This window comes from Taudactylus pleione, unplaced genomic scaffold (assembly GCF_031769625.1).
Source record: "Taudactylus pleione unplaced genomic scaffold, aTauple2 ptg000105l, whole genome shotgun sequence".
In the NCBI taxonomy this organism is placed as follows: Eukaryota; Metazoa; Chordata; class Amphibia; order Anura; family Myobatrachidae; genus Taudactylus; species Taudactylus pleione.
The window spans coordinates 266,702-288,887 of record NW_028284507.1 but is presented as its reverse complement, the minus strand read 5'-3'; the positions used below and the strand labels follow the sequence as shown (position 1 = coordinate 288,887).

The 22,186-nt window shown below is 50.6% G+C and overlaps 1 protein-coding gene across 1 annotated transcript; it reads right to left on the bottom strand.

Moving 5' to 3' along the window:
* Positions 1-333: 333 nt before the first annotated feature.
* STARD7 (StAR related lipid transfer domain containing 7) lies at positions 334-21,497 on the bottom strand. Its single transcript, XM_088470794.1, has 8 exons — positions 21,157-21,497; positions 20,641-20,801; positions 13,374-13,423; positions 13,175-13,285; positions 11,153-11,235; positions 3,276-3,375; positions 2,425-2,509; positions 334-1,330 (listed from the first exon to the last, which is right to left on the bottom strand). Exons 1-8 carry the CDS (start codon positions 21,372-21,374, stop codon positions 1,155-1,157), a joined length of 984 nt encoding a protein of 327 aa, XP_088326920.1. The 5' UTR covers positions 21,375-21,497; the 3' UTR covers positions 334-1,154.
* Positions 21,498-22,186: the final 689 nt, after the last annotated feature.

Sequence of the window (22,186 nt, the reverse complement as noted above, 5' to 3'; positions counted from 1 at the left end):
TCTGCCTGAGTTGTCGCTAAAGGACACTATAACCCTTGACCGTAGGGATTTTACAGTACAGGAAAACCTCCTCTCTGGCCAGCATATAAGCATACCAAGGCACTGAGCAGATTGTGAAGGTTTATGGAAGGGTCTCTCAACTCTGGTTCTAATCTACCCAGTATGTGTGTCAAATAAAATAATTAGCATACAGGACTCCTACAGTAATCAAATCCTCACTACGTGCTCCTGATTGCAGAGGTGGAAGACTTGTACAGTTAGAAGGACACCTATCGGGTGCGGTTGGTCTAGTAAACTAGCCTGTAAAAAAAAATAAAATGCTGAAACGACCCCTAACTGTGCACGACTGATCAGTTTTAAGTAAATGTACATACTACAACACTTTCTGCACAAGTAGCCGAAACCCATAGCAACAAAAAAGTGAACTCTTTCTGAAGTGTACGGCACTTAATGCGTACATTTCTCCATAAAATCAGTGACCGCATTGTCATTCTAACAAATGCGCAAATTAAAGTCAGACTCCTTAACGCCTGCAGATTCCAGGTTTCTGAGCAAACAGCAAAGACCCTGACTCAAGATTCCAACAAACCGGTATGATTGACAAGCGGATGTAACTCTGCACACAAAAACGACAAGCCTCCCGTTCAGTAAACATCAAAATCCATCCAGTCATAGATTGTGTTCCAGTGTCCCAGTCTGGTTCATATAGAAAAGAGAAGATACTAGCATTGGACATGCAATAGTTCCCAATGGATAATGCAGTAATCCACCACTGCTCTCAGGAGGTACAATAGAAAAACATTCCTTTGCATAATTAACGATTGATGTCAGACATGCCACAAAAATCTATAGGAACAAACACTCATCTGCTGTCTGGTTTGTAATGCCCGCTGACTACTTCATCTTCCCCGCAATTGTCCATAAATCTTTAGACAGCAGTTCTGGAGTTAGCACCTGGCACAAGCAGAGCCACAGATGATCTGTTACAAGGCACATGTTGCCTAGTAGGGATGTGGAGCAATGCAGTTTTAGTTGGCAGTAATCTGGCTTCATTTGGGACCTGCAAAGCTGGGGCTAAAGGCTCAGTGGCCCAAACGTCCATCTTCCCTGTCTCTGGCCCGTGGGAGGTAAGGTAGGACTCCAGTGCTGCCCAATTATGCATATTCCATCTGTGCCGCAGTGTGCGCAGCCGCTGTCTTCCGTTCTGGGCTGGCTCGAGATTCGCTGCTGCAGTCCTGAAGTCGGGTGGATATGTAATCTTTCACTTTAATCTCCATGGTTTTGGCACGAAGTGTTGCTAGGTGCAGCTTATCTAGAAAATCCGGCATCCCTGTGGGCAAAAAGGAAGTTCATATTTGCAGACCCCAAGCATAGAATAGTTATTTGACACAGATACACAAATTTTATCGAATAGACGCGCAAAAAAGTAAATAAATTAAAAAAAATAAATAAAATATATATATATATATATATATATATATATATATACACACACACACACACATACATACATACATACACACACATACTGTATATTACTGTAAATTTCCAAAAATGTCTTCCGCAAGATGCAAAATAACTTGTGGCAGGGATCTGGTGTCATTATACTCCCTTTAATTTTCATTTGAACTATGGTTTACAAATAAAAGATGGATGTCTCTCTCATCAGAAGGGGAGTTCAGTATTTCTGCTTTCTAGTATGTGAATTAGATCTACTACACTATGAACAACAGATCGCCATGCTGTGACTGTGGCACTAGAATGTATATTGTAAACAGTACTTAATGGGGGAGATGTATGAAGTGTTGAAGCAGTATCAGCGCACGTTATGTGCGCTGATACCACTTCTCCCCGATGTATGATCGGGGAGTTTGGAGGTAAATGACAGGGGCGCTATGCGTCCGTCATTATCGGCCTGGGCAATGTATGAACGGTCAGTTCGCCTGACTGTTCAGTCCGCTGCAGCTGTCGCTATCGACAGCTACAGCCTGGAGATGCCCTATACCCACAGCAGGGACAGCACTGTCCCTTCTGCGGGGGCTGCCGGCTCCATGTCTGCACGCGGGATCTCGCGATACTTGCGGGATCCCACGCATGCTCAGTGGAGCCGGCCGGGACTGAGACACAGCGCATCAGCACTAGGCTGATCCTCTGTGTACTCAGGCAGGGATCGCCAGAGAGGGGAGTTCACACTCCCCACGCTCCGGCCGATGAGATGTTCATACATCATCGTTGGTGCTTCCTGCCTCACCTTGGTAAAGAGGCAAAGCAGGAAGCGATATAGCGTCACTTAACGTACTGCTATAATACATCTCCCCCATTATCCCTAATGCATCAAACTGCCACCTCCCTGAGCTGAGGTGCTGGGAGACTAGACTACTACAGATCTTGTGTCAGACAGAGCTGCTCCCTTCATGTGCTTACCACTGGATACCATCCAATTTACACAGTAGCGAGGAAAAACAGTCTGTGGGTTGTCACTGTAGGTCAGCATGTAATCAAAGCCATTCTAAAAAAGGAAGAGATCTGTTAGCAAAAAGGCCACTTGACCTACCCCATTTTACCAACAACCCACTTTATTGCTCCAGTCATCTCCATATTGAGCACTCTAATGCCTCGTATCCACTAGGTCATAGAGGAACGACTGTACGATTACAACAGTGTAATCGTACAGTCGTTCCTCATCCTGTAAGTGCCTACACTGTACGATAGGTCATCCAGTGCAGGCACCCTCCTTCATCACCGAACATGCCCAATCTGTCGTTATCGGCAGTTTGACCAGCATGTTCAGGCGATGATTGGTGTTGAAAAAGACTAGCCAGAGCGAGCATCGCTGGTCGTTTTCCGACATTTTAATGCCCGATTTGTGAACAATTAATGAGCGATTGAACGATAACGATGTCGTTATCGTTCAATCACTCATTTTAATCGCCTAGTGGATGCGCTTCTTTAGTCTACAGTTAGATAACTAGTCTAAGTGAACAGAATGTGCATGAATGACGTGCAGGGCTTTTATCTTATCCTGCATTCCCCAGGACAGTTTCCTTCTATTCCTACCACAACCACCATCTCACAATGCTTATCGTCCTATTCAGACAGGTAGCGATAGGTTCTTAGAACCATTTGACTTTATTAGGAGCCCAATAGAATATACGGGGTGGCTTTTACTCCCTAAGGTCACATGAGATTACCTTTTTCCATTTCAAAACTATAGAACCAACCACGGATGATGCAGCCTACTCATCTCGCCAATGGAATAAATACAGCCGGCATACCTCATCAAATGAATAGTGCGGTCTGATCACCATCTGAGACTGGTAGTTCCGGACTCGTACGTAGTCGGGAGACTCTGGCACATCCGGGTGCTCCACTGCTCTATAGAATGAGAGGACGAATGCCCAAGCTTAACAAAATATGATGCACAAACCATGAACAGGAACTTTGTAAAAAATAGAAATTAGACTAGAAAGTGTATATGTCAAAACAAGCTGGTAGGTATTTGATGTGAGCTGAGAACCGCCACCCCCAGTATTCCGGTATGTAACAATATGTACCTTTAGTATGACTATTACAGGAGAATAACAAGAGATATGGTAAGAACTTACCTTTGTTATCTCTGTTTCTACGAAGTCCATAGGGTCCACAGGGTTGACCTTGGGGTATAGCTGGATCTGGATCCACGGGCACCACGCAGTTAAAGCTTTGCTGCTCCCAGGATGCACTTGGGTCCGTCCTCCTCTATACCCCGCCCCGGCCACAGGCACCTCAGTTGGTAAGCAGCTAAGGCCGGAGGAGGAGACTAAACAGAGAGAAGGAAGACTGGAACACACAAGAAACCATACTCACAGAAATGGGAGACGGAAAACCGGTGACCAGCCACACAGCCCATTTGAAGCCAGGTGCGTCAGGGCGGGCGCCCTGTGGACCCTATGGACTTCGTAGAAACAGAGATAACAAAGGTAAGTTCTTACCATATCTCTTGTTTTCTACTTCAGGGTCCATAGGGGGTCCACAGGGTTGACCTTGGGGATGTCCCAAAGCAGTTCAACTAAGGGCGGGGACGCTCCTGTGCTGAAAGGAGTACCCGGCGCCCAAAGGATGCATCCTGAGAGGCGAAGGTGTCAAACGCATAAAACCTCAAAAACGTCTGAATTGAAGACCAAGTAGCCGCCTTACACAGCTGAACAGCGGAGGCGCCACGTCTAGCAGCCCAAGAGGGACCCACAGAACGAGTGGAATGAGCCTTAACAGAGGCTGGCACAGGTAAACCCTCCTGCGCATAAGCCTCACAAATAACTGAACGAAGCCAACGGGCTAACGTTTGCTTGTTGGCAGGCCAACCCCTCTTGTGAAAACCGAAGAGGACAAACAAAGAATCCGACTTCCTAACCGAAGCAGTCCGGTCCACATAGATTCTAAGTGCCCGGACCACATCCAAGGAAGCCTCACCAGCAGAAAGATCAGGTGACTGAAAAGCTGGCACAACAAGTTCCTGATTAATGTGGAACTTTGAAACCACTTTGGGCAAAAACTCAGGACGCGTGCGGAGCACTGCCCTGTCCTGGTGAAAAATCAGAAAAGGAGGGCGACAGGAAAGCGCCCCCAATTCTGAAACCCTCCTGGCCGAAGCAATTGCCAGGAGAAAAATGGTCTTAAACGTCAGCCACTTGAGCTCCACCGACTCAAGCGGCTCAAAAGGAGGACCCTGCAAGACCCTCAGTACCACCGTCAAGTCCCACGAAGCCACCGGAGGCACGAAGGGAGGCTGGATCCTGAGAACACCTTGGAAAAAGGTGTAAACATCTGGCAGTGTAGCAATCCGTCGCTGAAACCACACGGACAAAGCAGACACATGAACCTTCAGAGAGGCCAGGCGTAAGCCGAGGTCCAAACCTGATTGAAGAAATTCCAAGATTCTGGAAACCCGGAACACCTGCGGATCATAGTTTCTGGATTCACACCAATGAAAATAAGTGCGCCACACCCTGTGGTAAATCCGCGCGGAGGCAGGCTTGCGTGCCCTAAGCATGGTACCAATCACTGAACTGGAGAAACCCCTAGACCTCAAGACGGCTGTCTCAAGAGCCACGCCGTCAAAGACAGCCGACCCAGATCCGGGTAAAGGCAGGGCCCCTGAGACAACAGGTCCCGACGCTGAGGAAGAAGGTACGGAGCGTCGATGGAGAGGCACCTCAGATCGGAGTACCAAGGACGTCTGGGCCACGCCGGAGCCACCAGCACGAGCGTGCCGCCGTCCTGCTTGAATTTCCGCAGAACCCGAGGAAGTAAGGATATCGGAGGAAACAGATACGCCAGGTGAAACGTCCATTTCACCGACAGAGCGTCTACCAGACAGGCGCCTGCGTCTCTTGTCCTTGACCCGTAAACGGGCAACTTGTGATTGTGACGGGAGGCCATCAAGTCCAGCTCCGGCAGCCCCCACCTGTCCACGAGTAGCTGAAACACCTCTGGGTGAAGCGACCATTCCCCGGGATGCACATCGTGACGGCTGAGGAAGTCCGCCTCCCAATTGAGGACTCCGGGAATGAAGACTGCCGAGATCGCTGGAACGTGACACTCCGCCCAAGCAAGAATGCGAGACACCTCCGACATTGCTGCCCGACTGCGAGTTCCCCCTTGGTGGTTGATGTATGCCACCGTGGTGGCGTTGTCGGACTGCACCTGAACCGCCCTTCCGTGAAGAGCGGGGCCAGACGACTGCAGGGCCCTGTACACAGCCCGCAGTTCCAGGATGTTGATGGGGAGAAGTGCTTCTTCCGCAGACCAACGACCCTGAAGCGATAATGAGCCGGTCACTGCCCCCCAACCCCGAAGACTGGCATCCGTCGTGAGCAGGACCCAGTCCGGGATCCAAAAGGGGTGCCCCTCGACCAGATGCACCGTCTGAAGCCACCAAGCCAAAGACTGCCGAACCTCCGCGGACAACACCAGCATCTGAGAGCGGATCCGGTGAGGTAACCCGTTCCATTCCGATAGAATCAGCCCCTGCAGGGGCCGGGAATGGAACTGGGCAAATTCCACCATGTCGAATGTCGACACCATGGACCCCAGAACTCTCATAGCTGAATGGACCGACAGGCGGCAACTGCTCAGGCAACTGTGTATCCGCAGCTGCAGGGAGGAGACCTTCTCTGGAGTCAGGAAAATCCGCTGCTGACGAGAATCCAGCAGGGCTCCCAAATGAACCATCCGCTGTGATGGAATCAGGGAGGACTTCTTCCAGTTTATCAACCACCCGTGTGCTTGAAGACAAGCAATGGTCAGGTGGAGATGTCGAAGAAGCACCTCCGGGGAGCTCGCCAGCAGCAGAAGATCGTCCAGGTACGGCAACAGACGTAGACCCTGACCCCGAAGGTGGGCAGCCATAACCGCCATCACCTTGGTGAACACCCTCGGAGCCGTGGAAAGGCCAAAAGGCAACGCCCGAAATTGGTAGTGATGGTTCAGGATAGCAAACCTCAGATACCGCTGATGTGCCGGTGCTATGGGCACATGGAGATAGGCGTCCTGGATATCGAGGGAGACCATATAATCCCCGGGTTCCATCGCCAGAATGATGGAACGTAACGTTTCCATCCTGAACCTGGGAACTCTGAGGTATCTGTTCAGAGACTTCAAATTCAGGATAGGGCGATGAGAACCATTGGGTTTCTGTACCAGAAACAGAGTAGAATAGTACCCCGTCCCGCGCTGAGACTGCGGAACGGGAACAATGACCCCTGCTTGTAGCAAGGATTCTATAGCTACCTGAATCTGACCAGCTTTGGTCTTGTCCAGAGAAGGACTTGTACAGAAAAACTGGTGGGGCGGCCTGAACCGAAAAGACAGGGCGTACCCCTGAGAGACTACTTCTCGAACCCAGGCATCCGTGGTGGTATTGTGCCAACACTGGGCGAATTGGAGAAGTCGGCCTCCCACTCTGGGGTCCCCCAGAGAGAGGCCCGTCCCATCAGGCAGCAGGCTTATCCTCCTGCTTGGAAGAAGGGCGCCGAGCACTCCATGCCTGCTTCTTGGGCTTGGGTGCGGCCTTGGTCGCCGAATGTCTCGGGAAGGACTGGCCCCTGGCCTTACCCTGAACCCGAAAGGACCGAAAGGCAGAGCTCCTCACTTTAGCCGGCGCAGAGGCCGAAGGGAGAAAAGCCGACTTGGACTTAGCCAAAGTATCCACTATTCTGTCCAAATCCGGACCAAATAGTAAATCACCATTAAAAGGCAAGGCCTCCAGACCCTTTTTTGAATCTGCATCAGCCCTCCAGGACCTCAGCCACAGGGAGCGCCGAGCAGATACCGCTGCAGCCGACACCCTAGAAGTGAGCAGGCTGGCATCCAAAGACGCTTCCCCAATATAGGAAGCTGCATCCCGCATCTGTCCCACTAACGCTCTCTGGATATCCGGAGCCTCATCAGGAAAGGTATCCTCCAAGGCATTGGCCCATGCCTCAATGGCTTTAGCCACCCAGGAGATAGCCATGGACGGGCGAGCCACCGCCCCGGACAGAGAATAAATGGACTTTAAACAAGTCTCCACCTTCCTGTCCGTGGGATCCTTCAAAGAGGAGATAGACGGCAATGGCAACGTCGCGCTTTTGATCAAGCGGGTAACGTGGGAATCCACCGCCGGCGGAGTTTCCCATTTCCTGCAATGAGCTTCAGGAAAAGGATAGTTCGCCGCCAACCTCTTCTGTGGATGGAACCTCTTACTAGGTAATTGCCAGGCCGCCGCCATATGATCCGATAACTGATCAGACAGGGGGAACACAGTTGAGGTCACCTTGGCCTTTTTAAAATTAGGAAACTTCGACCTAGGAGCCGGCGCATCATCCTCAACATGTAGGATAGCCCGCACCGCCCTAACTAAGGCTGGAACATTAATGGAGGACTTAGCTTCCACCTCCTGCCCCATGACATCAGAGTCAGAGTCCTCATGGATTTCTCCATCATCTGAGGACACTTCCGAGTCCGACAACTGCGCAGCTAGTGAACTCACAACCGGACGTTTAGACACCCTTGGTGGCACATCACCTTGCAACATGGACTGAAACGCCGAGGATGAAGCCGCCAGACTCTGTACGGAGCTGGATAGAACATCCACCCAAGGCGGAGGAGCCGTCGGAGCAAAACTCTGCAAAGGCACTACAGACTGACACGTCCCTGGGGAAGACTGCACATACACAGGCAGTCCCGAGTAAGGACCCACAGTCTGGGCCCCGGGGGAAGACCGCAACGTTTGTGGAACCCTCGGGGAATGGGGGATGGTGGGCTGCGGTAACGCCCTAGAAGGGACCGCTGATGGGACCGATAACCGGTCCGCAATAGACGCCAGCACCTGTGAAAACATCGCCCAAGGAGGGTCCTGTGATACAGGGGGGTTGGAGGGGCCCGGTACCAGCTGGCACCGCCCGCACAGACCATCCTGAGATAAGTCCTCCCCATCAACTCCAGCAGCACAGCGTCTGCAGGAAAATAGCACAGGAGCCACAGAGCGCTCAGTCTCCTCATCAGACATGATACCGTAAATCACAAGAAACAGGTATCACCAGAGGAATTACGGTTTTAACACCCGCGCACTCACCAGTATGCGACACAACAGCCCAGATATGGTACTGTGTAGCACACAACAGTATGTGACTGACCCCACAAATACGTGTTTTATATAAGTGAGGGTCTCAGAAAAACGCCCTTCCCCCACACACCTGCCGGGCCGTAGGAGAAGGAAAGGGATAGGTATAAGCTGACAGTAAAGGAGAATAAGTCACAGACAGGCAGCACTAGCAATAGTCACATACAATGCAGAAAAGTTATACTCACTGCACCTTCCGCTACAATCAACCGCCCAGATTCAGTGTCTGGGAGGGCTATAGCGCTGTGTACACTGTCCTTTAGCAGGGGAGAGGTACACAGGGGGACCGGTCCACTTGATACCGCCTGGGAGTCTGCGATGTGCCAGTAAAGATGGCCTCCTCAGAGGAGGAGTGGCCGAGAGATAAGAGCAGCTCAGCGACGCCAGACTCCTAGTTGAAAGGCGCGCTGAGCTGAGGGGAGGAGCCGCTAGACAGGGAAGGCTGCCTCCCCTGGCTAGCAATTAACCCCCGGGTTGCCGGTCCCGCTACCAGCCTGATACCCTGGTGGTCTAGCGGACACGCGGGGTATTCCCCAATTGAGGGGGAGCCCGCCGCCGCCGCTAGCGCCTCCGGTCTGTCCCCAGAGACCGGAGGCTCCTGACTGCATTGAAGTATCCGCGGGCCGCCGCACGCGGCGACCCGCGGCTTACCTGATCCCCGTCGCGTCCGGCAGCAGTCAAGGGAGTCCCCAGAGCCCGGCTAGTACAGGTTCTGGGGTCCCGCCGCGATCCCCAGAGCTGTACTGGCGTCGCGGCGCCAGCGGGGAGGAGCGGCAGCGTGGACGTCCTAAAGGACAGTCTGATGCTGCCGCTCTAACAGTGTAAAAAAAGTAGAAAAAAATAAAAAATTTCTCTTTTAAAATAAAGCTTAGGGGCTGCTCCTGCAGCCCCACTGCGACAGGGTGACCCGACTCCGGCCGGGCACCAACTAAAACTGAGGTGCCTGTGGCCGGGGCGGGGTATAGAGGAGGACGGACCCAAGTGCATCCTGGGAGCAGCAAAGCTTTAACTGCGTGGTGCCCGTGGATCCAGATCCAGCTATACCCCAAGGTCAACCCTGTGGACCCTGAAGTAGAAATATAAATAATTGGCCAGACAGTTGCAGAGTGTCCATCGGTGGACGCAGATTTCCTGTCCTCGCAAGTGACCAGGACTCGGTCAGCTTCAGCTCAGTCACATCGCTGGGTTAGCAGATGCAGCAAGGAGGTGTCCGTTTCCTACAGACACACCTCCTGCTGCATTAACATTTTAGATGGACGGAATTGCACAGTTTGTATTGCCCTCAGGTAACATTTGCTAAACATTTTTTAACCAACCTTTAGCGCATTTCAGATATGTCAAAAGAAAAACAGGTTTGTTATCTTTACTGCTGTGGGATATGACACAGCTTGTACGGTCTCTATTGAATACAACTGGATCCATGTAGTGCTTAGATTATATACCAGAGGATCCCAAACTCCATTACAGTCCAGAATTTAAAGGATATCCATGCTTGAGCACAGGTGACTTAATTAGCACCTCAGTCAATTTGACTTAATCCGGGCTTAAGAAGATATGGGAAAGATTCCAGATGACACAAAAACAGACAAATCTCAGGTGCACAACTCCAAATTATTAATATATAAATGCAATAAAATTTTGCAATCAATAGAGGTTTTTAGCATAATCTTGGCCAAGGTTATGGGCCTACCCACCATATCCAGGTAACCTCTGTAGGGGATCCAATAAGGTTATTGGTTTCAAAGCATGGAGTCTTGTAATGAATATGCACACCAGTATTAGGCACAATTCTAGGTAAGTCCTACAAGTTTTATATACTGAAGTGCAACTTTGGTTCATTTTTGGGGCGTGGGTCCCCCTGGATTGCCTTTGTTGATCTGTTTCAGGGCACCGCATTATAACAATTTTTCTTTTATAACACATTTTAACCCTTCACTGTTTGTTTATTATATATGTACCTCACTTTTTATTTTCATTCTTTATATGCAGCAGTAGCTGCTCCTAACTATCTCTTTCACACTGCACTTTTCTTACTATGGCGGTGCCCTGGGGCAGCTTTAGCTGGGCTAGTTTGGGGATCCTGCGCTCTGGATTTGAATCGTAGTATGTTAGGGACCTACCCTACAGAGGTTACCTGGATATGGTGGGTAGGCCCATAACCTTGGCTACGATTATGCTAAAAACCTCTATTGATTGCAAAATTTTATTGCTTTTATATATTATTAATAATTTGGAGTTGTGCACCTGAGATTTGTCTGTTTTTGTGTCATCTGGGCTTAAGCATGGATATCCTTAAAACCTGGACTGTAATGGCAGGGCTTGGGAAACTCTGGTATATACAATGGAGACACAACAGTCTAATGATATATAAACATAACCTAGAATTGAGGAATGTATTAAGTAGAAGGTGCAGCTTTCAGTTATGTGGAGATATAATTGAGTGCCATTTCTGCCTCATAATTATATGTATTCTAACAATATCTACAGGTGTAATATGAGGTCCATCTTTACCGAGACACCAAAACCATGAGGTTGTTCTCCAGATCAATGTTATACTTCCTGACGTAGACATAATCCCGGGAATACATTGGATACTGCGAAGGAAAAAAAAAAAAAAAAAAAAGGAAGAAGGGTTACTGGAAGTTTATACCATAGGAAACCTAGCTAGTGCTGCTTCTGTTATCTGCTATGGTAGGGACACCTTAACCTTACTCCTGGGCTATTTAATCAGTTAAAATATATCTGATAAATGGTGCCTGGCACTAGGGTGAGTATAGGTAGATATAGCATGCACACAGAGATAAAGCTATGAGCACATTCAGGCAACTGTGTCTATGATCAGTTGGCTCATACTTCTTGTCCTTTCAAGGCAAGATCACAAACCTCATTTTTTATCCTATCAGTTACTGTCACATGTGCTGTGCCACTGAGAGAGAGAGCAGGGGGGGGGGGGGGGGGAGGGGGGGGAGAGATAAGAGATTTGGTAAAGAGAAGATAAACAATGGGTCTGTACTAAAAAGGTAAGCTTTGCAACAAGACCTATCAGCACCATTGTTGAAATTAGCCCAGTAAGTAGATTATTATTGATACAAACCTTAAATGTTGCTTTACACAAAGAGAAAGCTGTAAAACATTGAGGGCGGGGGTGGGGGGGGGGGATGTAATGGTTCCCTACACATAAGCTTCCTGTACATTGAAGGACATTGCAGTCAGCCCATTTGCAGAAACAGAAACTTGCACTGCACAGCAAATGTATAGACCAATGTTAAAGACCCCTGAAAGTGTCGAGGGATGGAAACGTTTAGGGGGACATTATCTAGTAGCTCCCCATGCCCTCGAAGTTGGACAGCCCTTCCTTGTTTAACTTGTACAAGTTGCTCACTGTACGTTGCCATATTTTTGAAATCTCATGCACATAAGTTACTTGCTACAGACAAAAAAAAATAAAAATAAAATTCTTTAATCCAACTTCTTAAACACCACATCATAATAATAAAGTCAATAAATGAAAAAGATATCCGAAACAGAATCCTTTAATAAAATAATAATAAAAAAAAATAAACAGAAGACTGATGTGCAAGGTAAATCTGCATGGCCCAGAGATTTGCCTAAAATATTTGAAGCTCTGATGTTCTACCAAGTGACTATTACCAGCTTTTTTGTATTTTAAAACATTTACGTCAGCATATCAATAACCAGAATCAGTTTAAAAGGATAACTTCGCTTTCAACCAAGTGGCCTCCATTTAACATATTAGGCCAAACAAATTAAAATATGTATAGAACCTGGTACCCCTGAGCTCTAGTTTAGAAGACTCATTAGTGCCTGTCTTCATATGGAGTAATATAGCCTAGACTGGCTGTAATGCGTCACAGACACTGGTGCTGTATGATCTGTCCCACCCAGTAACACTTTAAAATCCATCTTGTGTAAAACTTATTTACAGGGTTTGGTGCTTAAAATACAAACACTAGCGGATGTAACCATACTGCAGGCTGTAGGGCTGGGTGCCACAGAGGAAATAACGAGTGTCCATGTTGTGACTGGATGAATGTATGTAAAACACAGGAGGAACTCTTTAAACACAGGTCTGTAGTGTCACCGAAAGACGCCATGACCCCACTAGAATAGCCTTTTAAAACCATACAAAACCTAACAACCAAGACATTGTTTTGGCATATATTGGCTTTATATTGAAGGAGGTCATTTTTGCCTAAGATAGCTATTTGGCTTTTTGTTTGTTTTCCTTTGAAGATTCTGTGAATAATAGAATAGGACAGCTTTGTAACACCCTGATTTGTGCCTACAGATGGCAGAGGAACGTCAATAATTAACTATTTTAAAGTTTATAAGCCCAGGATTTTCAGATGATACAAAGCTGATTTAGTTTCAGCAACCTATACAGTGTGATACTATTTAGCCAACATAAGCTGTTCACAATATACTTCAGTCATTATCAAACAGCCTTTCAATGCTTCCTTCTAAACCCATCAGCATTATGACTGCCTGGCAGTAACAGCATTAAAGACTTACAGGGAAATGCGTGACCCAGTGAACAACTTCTGATCCAGAGACCTCATCTCTCTCCACCACTTCCAGTTTAATGACCAGTGCGTCCCATTTCTTGCGGTATTCTGTGTCTAGCTGTGGGCAAGAGGCATAAGGGTCAGTTCTGGAAGGCAGCAAGTCACCATCTGGAGCACGAATAACATGAATCGGGAGAGATTCCTACCTGGACATTAAAGAACTGACGTGGCGTCACATCCTTGTATGAGCCAAATACTGTGGGAAGAGATTACAATCATAGTCATTAAAACAAGTTTAAGGCGAATGACACTGACAGAATCTATCACATGAATGCGGGTGGCTAGTGCCTAATCAGACTCTTCCCTTGCAGACTGGTAATCCGGATTAACTAAAAAGTCAGCTAGAGATGGCAGTCAGTCAGCTATTTATCTGATGAATTTAAAAGGAAGCCAAACAAAGATTAGCATCTGCTCCTAGGTAACACTAGCTTCTGCTGGCAGGGATACACCGGATACTGGTCTTCAAATGAATAATCCCTTTTAATGATGGTCATTACTTTTATTTTTTTTATTTTACTATTGCAGTGGTGATCGAGACTTGTGGAGAAGCAAAAACTCATCTCAAGCATGTAAATGACCTTTAGGATCCATAGACCTATGTTGGAAGCAGTTCTTGAAGACAAAAGTAATGTGCTTCATTGCATAGCACTTGATAAGAGCTAGGGTTCATTGGGCTAGTAGTATGCAGTGGAGAGGCAAGTACAAATAAAATAATACACATTGTGCCCGATTCTGAGGAGGGTGATGCTGTGACAAAAATATGAGATATGGTAAGAACTTACCCTTGTTATCTCTATTTCTACGAAGTCCATAGGGTTCCACAGGATACCTTGGGGTATAGGTGTGACGTCAGTCGCAGGGCACCAAAGAGTTAAGCTTTCAGCCTCCCAGGATGCACTAGGTCCCCCTCCTATACCCTGCCCCCGGGCCAAGGCACCTCAGTTAGTTACCAAGCCATAGGCCGCTGGAGGAGAAGGAAGAGAGAGAACAAAGATCTGGACACATACAAGAATCACATTCTCACCAGAGGGAGACGGAAAACCGGTGACCAAAGCAAAGCCCATCTGCAGCACAGGTGCGACAGGGCGGGAGTCCTGTGGAACCCTATGGACTTCGTAGAAATAGAGATAACAAGGGTAAGTTCTTACCATATCTCATATTATCTGCTTCAGGGTCCATAGGGTATCCACAGGATACCTTGGGGATGTCCCAAAGCAGTATCCTTTAAGGGTGGGGACGCTCCTGTGCAGAAAGGAGAATCCGCCGCCCGAAGGAAGCATCCTGAGAGGTGAAGGTGTCAAACCTGTAATACCTCACGAAGGTATGGACAGAAGACCACGTAGCAGCCTTGCAGATCTGAACTGCCGACGCACCACGTCGAGCTGCCCACGAAGGACCCACAGACCTAGTGGAATGAGCCTTCAGAGAAGGAGGGACCGGTAGGCCTTCATGAAGATAAGCTTCAGAAATAGCCATACGGATCCAGGCTGCCAAAGTTTGCTTTGAAGCAGGCCAACCCTTTTTACGGAAGCCATAGAGGACAAACAAAGCGTCCGACTTCCTAAACGAAGAAGTGCGGTCAACATAAGTCCTTAAGGCCCGCACAACATCCAAAGAGGCCTCACCCACGGAAAGACCCAGCGAGTTAAAGGCCGGAACAACGATTTCCTCGTTAACATGAAACTGGGAAACAACTTTGGGAAGAAACTCGGGCCGAGTGCGGAGCACTGCCCTGTTCCCATGAAAAACCAAGAAAGGGGGTCTACAAGAAAGAGCCCCTAACTCAGAAACACGTCTGGCCGAAGCAATAGCCAGAAGGAAAACAGTCTTAGCTGTTAGCCATTTAATATCCACTGAGCCCAGTGGTTCAAACGGCGGTCCTTGGAGAGCCCTCAGGACCACAGCCAAATCCCAAGGCGCCACAGGTGGAACAAAGGGCGGCTGAATACGGAGAACACCTTGCATAAAGGTGCGCACATCCGGGATTGTAGCAATCCTACGGTGAAACCAGACAGATAGGGCCGAAACCTGTACCTTCAAAGAAGCAAGACGAAGCCCATGATCTAGTCCCGCTTGCAGGAAGGCGAGAATCCGAGACAGACGAAACTCCCGCGGTGCATAACCTCTCGGTCGACACCACTGGAAGAACGTATGCCACACGCGATGGTATATCCTCGCGGAAGACGGTTTCCGAGCTCGTAACATGGTACGCACCACAGAGCTGGAAAACTCCCGGGACCTCAGCATGGCCGTCTCAACAGCCACGCCGTCAAAGACAGCCGAGTCAGGTCCGGGTGAAGGCAAGGACCCTGAGACAGAAGGTCCGGTCGTAGCGGCAACCGCAGAGGACTGTCCACGGACAGACCCTGAAGGTCTGAGAACCAGTGCCGTCTGGGCCACGCGGGAGCTATCAACAGGAGCGTCCCTCCATCCTGTTTGAATTCCCGGATTACCCGTGGAAGAAGGGAGACCGGAGGGAACAGGTATGCGAACCGGAACAGAGCATCCACCAGAGCCGCCCCTTCGTCTCTTGTGCGAGACCCGTACACCGGCAACTTGTTGTTGTGCCAGGACGCCATGAGGTCAATCTCTGGAAGACCCCGCCTGTCCACCAGCAGTTGAAAAACGTCCGGGTGCAGGGACCATTCCCCTGGATGAACATCCTGGCGACTTAGAAAGTCCGCCTCCCAATTTAGCACTCCCGGGATGAAGACCGCTGATATGGCCGGAAGATTGCGCTCCGCCCAAACCAGGATCCTAGAGACCTCTACGAGAGCCGCCCGACTGCGAGTTCCTCCTTGCCTGTTTATGTAGGCCACGGTGGTAGCGTTGTCCGACTGGACCTGCACCGGGTGACCCTGGAGAAACCGCTGTGCCTGCAGGAGAGCATTGAAGACCGCACAGAGTTCCAAGATATTTATTGGAAGCTCCGCTTCTGTCGGCGTCCACCTGCCCTGGAACAAGTGTGGACCCGAAACTGCTCCCCAGCCCCGAAGACTGGCGTCCGTTGTCAACAGGACCCAATTTGGAACCCAGAACGGACGTCCCTTGTTGAGGTGGGTCGTCTTTAACCACCAGGCAAAGGACAGGCGAACCTCCGGGGTGAGCACAATCGCCTGGAACTTCAGAGACTGAGGCAGCCCGTTCCATTTGGACAGGATCAGGTGCTGCAGAGGTCTGAGTGAAACTGGGCGTATTCCACCATGTCGAACACCGACACCATGGAGCCCAGTAACCTCATCGCCGAGTGTAAGGACACCCGGCGGCTGTGCAGACAACTGCGCACCCTTGACTGTAAAGCAGAGATCTTGTCCTCCGTCACGAAGATCCTTTGCTGTCCCGAGTCCAATAAGGCTCCAAGATGCAGAATCCTCTGAGACGGGATTAGAGTGGACTTCTGCCAGTTGATTAGCCAGCCGTGCCGTTGCAGCAGTGCAATGGTCAGGTCCAAGTGGTGTAACAGGAGCTCTGGAGATCCTGCCACCAATAACAGGTCGTCCAATTACGGCAACATGCGGACTCCTTGCAGCCGCAGAGAAGCCGCCATGACCGCCATCACCTTGGTGAAAACACGTGGTGCTGTCGCCAGGCCAAAAGGTAACGCCCGAAACTGGAAGTGGTCGCTGCGGATTGCAAACCGAAGGAACTCTTGATGGCGCAAAAGAATAGGGACATGCAGGTAAGCGTCCTGTATGTCCAATGACACCATGTAGTCCCCAGGTTCCAGCGCCAGAATGATGGACCGTAGGGTCTCCATCCGAAACTTCAGGACCCGCAAAGACTTGTTGAGTGCTTTGAGGTTGAGAATCGGACGATATGACCCATTGGGTTTCTGTACCAAAAATAGATTTGAATAGAAACCCTGGCCCCTCTGGGAGAATGGAACAGGCACTATAACTCCAGCCTGGAGCATAGTGTGCAATACCTTCCGCAGCTCCGTAGCCTTGTTCCGGTCTGATGGTAGACCCGTGGTGAAGAATCGAGCCGGGGGTCTGTGCCGGAAGGAGAGGGCGTACCCGTGGGAGACCACCTCCAGAACCCAAGTGTCTGTCGTAGTGAACGACCAACAACGGGAGAACTGCAGCAGGCGGCCTCCCACCCTGGGATCCCCCAAAGGGAGGCCCGGACCGTCAGGCCGCAGGCTTGTCATCTGGCTTGGGGGACGGACGTCTGGTACTCCAAGCCTGTTTCCGGGGCTTGACCGATTTCTTAGGGCCAGCCTGTCGAGGAAACGACTGTGGTTTGGGCCTGCCCTGGGCCCTAGATGACCGAAAGGACGATGGTCCAGAACCAGAAGGAGCAGCGGCCGACGGGAGACAAGCAGATTTGGCTGCCGCCAGCGTGGCCACAATCTTATCCAGATCCAGACTGAAGAGAACTTCTCCGGTAAACAGCAACGCTTCCAGACCTTTCTTGGAATCTGCGTCCGCCTTCCAGGATCGCAGCCACAAGGTGCGACGAGCAGCTACCGCTGCTGAAGAAATTCTAGACACCAGAGTACTAATGTCTAGAGCCGCCTCGTTGATGTAGGTGGCCGAATCACGGAGATTGCCAATCAACTCCGCCTGTTCGGCCGGACAGTCGGATTCAAAAGAAGCCTCTAATGAATCCGCCCAGCGCTCCATCGCTCTGGCAACCCAGCAAATGGCCATAGCCGGCCGTGCTGCCCCCCCTGCAAGGGAATAAGCGGACTTCAGGCAGATTTCTACCTTGCGGTCCGTAGCATCCTTACGGGAGGACATGGATGGCATCGGCAATGTGGCACTACGGACAAGACGGGTCACGTGAGAATCCACCTGTGGAGGGGATTCCCACTTAGCAAAATAATTATCCGCGAACGGATAAGCCACCGCCAGGCGTCTCTGCGGCTGGTATCTTTTGCCAGGTTGTTTCCACGCCTCCTCTAAATGGTCCACCAACTGACCCGAAAGAGGAAAGACTGTGGCATCGCCCTTCACATCTTTGAAAAAGGCATACTTAGATTTAGCCGCTGGGGGAACTTCGTCCTCAATCACCAAGGCTGTGCGGACCGCCCGAATAAGTCCAGGAATATATACTTTGGACTTAGCATCAGCGTCCTTAGTATGGAGAGGTTCCTGATCGTAAGGATCCAGAATCTCCCCATCATCAGACGTCCCTTCGTCATCCTCATAAGGAGCGGACAGAGACGCCACCGGCCTTTTATGAGGCCGCATCACAGACTCCCCTTGCAACACATCCGACAAGTGCTGTACAGAACTCGTCAGGGAGTTAACCCACGCTGGCTCCTGAGAACCCGGGAGCGGGGAAATAGGGAGACTGTGGGGTACCACCAATTGTCGTGGGAACCCCTGCATGGGTGACGACACCACAGACTGCTGGGACAAACCCATCGGAGTAAACGCGGGCTGCGGAGCTAACTGGCCCACTAAAGCTGTTAACGCCTGAGCGAAACAAGCCCAGGGCGGCTCCTGTACCGGTGCTGTAACCGCGCCATGGACAAACACTGCCGGCAAAGGCCCTCCGCGCTACCCTCCCCCTCCGCTAACGGTACTTTGCACGTGGTACACTGTAGCCGGAGGGGAAAATCACTTTCAGACATGATGGCACCACGTATGTGACCTCTCTCACCAATTAAGTATTAAATAGGCGAGAGACCACCCTGCAGCACCGCACCGCAAGGGCTTTAGCAGAAAGAACAGGGACAGTAATAAAGCTGACAGTTTTGAGAAGATAAAGTTACAGGCAGCAGCGCTAGCACAGTCACAAACAATGCAGAGAAATAACAATTCCTGCACTAACAGCGCTGATCACTCAACTACACAGACACAGGGCCTGGTAGGACACAGCGCTGCATACACAGACCTGAGCCACAGCGGAGGAGAGGTATGCGGGGGGACCCAGACCACGATGCTTCCTTCCAGGCTTCCAGCAGCGTTCACCATGCGTTGCAGAGAAGATGGCCGCCGAGGAGCAGAGAGAAGCTGGCCTGGGGGAGGAGCGCTGACACAGGACCAGTCAGCACAGTGCAGAGAGGGCTGTGTGCAGCGGGGGAGGCGCCGGCTGTGAGACAGGGAAGGCGCGCTCCCCTGGCATGCATTTAACCCCTAGGACGCCGCAGCGCTACCGCTCTGCTGCGGTCCGCTGTCCCAGGGGGTAGTGGAAAGCGCAGGTTCAGTACCTGGCTCCACGCTGCAGCCAGTCCCCAGGGAACCCCCTGCCTGGGGACTTAGGACCATGTGACCAGCGGGGACCCACCGCGGGACCCCGCTGCTTACCTTTGTCCCCCTTGGATCCGGCCATGGTCCGGAACATCTGGGGTCACCGCTAGCTGTGACCCCAGATGCTCACCAGCATCCCCGGATCGGTACCGGCGTTCTGGTACCGGCGGGGGTGTAGGGAAGACAGCATGGACGTCAGGACTGACTGTCCATGCTGTACATCCAGATGTGCAGCCACAGCTGCACTGAAGAAAGCTTCAGGGGCTCTTCTAACCCCCACTCCGACAGGTGCACCCGACGCCGGCCGGGCACCAAACTAAACTGAGGTGCCTTGGCCCGGGGGCGGGGTATAGGAGGGGGACCTAGTGCATCCTGGGAGGCTGAAAGCTTAACTCTTTGGTGCCCTGCGACTGACGTCACACCTATACCCCAAGGTATCCTGTGGATACCCTATGGACCCTGAAGTAGAAATTAGGGTCATTTATATCTATGACTTTATGCTAATGCCAGCATCAGCCTTTCCTCCGGGGCACATCTGTGCGTCTGAATGCACAAAGGCTGCTATAGTCACAACCATTGGAAGCACCATCCCCATGCAGTCAGAGCGAGGCCGTAACTAGGGGTGTGCAAGCGGTGCCACCACACAGAGCGCAGTGCTCTGTGGGTGGCACAGATGCTGCCCCAAGAGTCCCTGCATCTGGCATGCAGGATGCCGTTATTCATGCATCTATATAACCATCTACCAGTCACCACCCAGGGACGCCAAGTACTTTCCAAAGTCATAGTGGCTCAATCAGTCCTGCAGCACTGTTTGCACACACCGTAGGACACATGCGCGGTCACAAAACAAAAACCCACCAACTTACATTACATTAACATCGGCATTGTGTCCACCTCAGAATGACCTCCTATGAGATGGCAACTGCATCAAACTTGCGACTAGGGAAAATGACGACATCTTGTGAGCAACGTCCAATATCAGCACGTTTGTGTGCACACTGAACCATTACCCACTGCTAATAGCCCTGTAGTATGTGCAGAAGAGGAGAGTTTTCCTGCTGCTTTTCGGAGGTTCCAAAAACCAGGCACAGGAGGTTTGGGGTTAAAGTAGATTCCCAGTCTTATAAAGAGCACTGGTAGTGTACAGTGGCCCTCAGCAGAATGATTAATGCTCTCAAGAACCTGCAGAGATCAGCAAGCAAGCTCCCCTTACCTCTGTACTGGTAGAGATGAGTCCCCTCTATAGGTCGCCTCCACAATTTGAAGTATTTCCTGTCCAATACTAATTCCCAGCCCAGATCCTCATCTGACAGAGGGGTCTGTCCCGGGGACATGTTGGCTGCCATCTGCATCCGCTTCATCTCCTCCGCTGACCTACAGAGGGAGAAAGGTTCAATGTTAGAGGGTCTAAAAGACTTCCCAATCATCTCTGTCTGCAACATGCTGCAGAATGGAGATGTTATTCATTCATCATACTGCCCGCACCCACCATCATTACACTGCAGCAGTATATGCTGGTAATGTTGATCATAGTAAGATAATGTGTGATGCACTAGGCAGAAAGTACATGTAGGTAGCCTGTTGTATACCAGCTGCTGTGGAACCATAAGTACCACCATGCCCTGCTTGCATCTAGCTGTGAGGGCATGCTGAGACTTCTGGTTCCCCACAGCTAGAGAGAGACATGCCATGATATGGCCAATGCCTTTAATAAGCCAAGTAACTGCACCTGAGGATCTCGTCTTCCCGGACCCGTTCCTCCTCCCAAAGAAAGGCCCCAGTCAGCGCAGCCAGCAGCCTGCCCGTTCTCCCCGGCCTGTTCCTGTACCGGAGGCCGCGGATGAGGGCCCGTGCGCCACGCTCCCCGTGGCGGCATACCGGAGGCGCCCGAGTGCGGAGCCATGCCGCGATCCCGGCCGTCACACCGCGCACCACCTGCTGCCACATACCGACTCAATGGCCGAGCGCAGCACGACAAGCGCACCGAGGCCCAGCGCTAAGCTGCACTCTCCCGGGCAGCCACTGGTCGGTGATCTTTCGCTGGAAGCACGGATTGGAGAGAAGAGTTGTCTGTCAAAGGCTGACTCCTCCCCCCGGCGTGGAGCTCAACCCCTGTCAAGGACAAGAGACATGGACAGCGAGTCACGTGACCCGGTCACCGGGTTGCCAAAACTTGCTAATGTTCCTTCATGTGCTGGTTGTATCTGTTCCGGCTAAATGCCCAGTGCATGTTCTCTTATAATTATTAATAACATTCTGGCTACCCTAGTCCACACAGGACTGCTGCAACAGGTACCACTGTTTAACCACCTAACCTGGTAATATTTTTCCAAAAACCGCTCAGAAATTGTCAGGGTTATTTTTATGTTTGAATTAGATCAAGGACATCTATTTAAAACTTATTCAACACTACTTATTTTTAAAAAAATATTTCTATTTCAGGGTCCATAGGGTATCCACAGGATACCTTGGGGTATAGGTGTGACGTCAGTCATCGGGCAACAAAGAGTTAAGCTTTCAGCCTCCCAGGATGCATTAGGTCCCCCTCCTATACCCCGCCCCCGAGCCAAGGCACCTCAGTTTAGTTTGGTGCCCGGCCGGAGTCGGGTGCACCTGTCGGAGTGGGGGCTAGAAGAGCCCCTGAAGCTTTCTTCTATGCAGCTGTGGCTGCACATCTGGATGTACAGCATAGACAGTAAGTCCTGACGTCCATGCTGTCTTCCCTACACCCCCGCCGGTACCAATCCGGGGATGCTGGT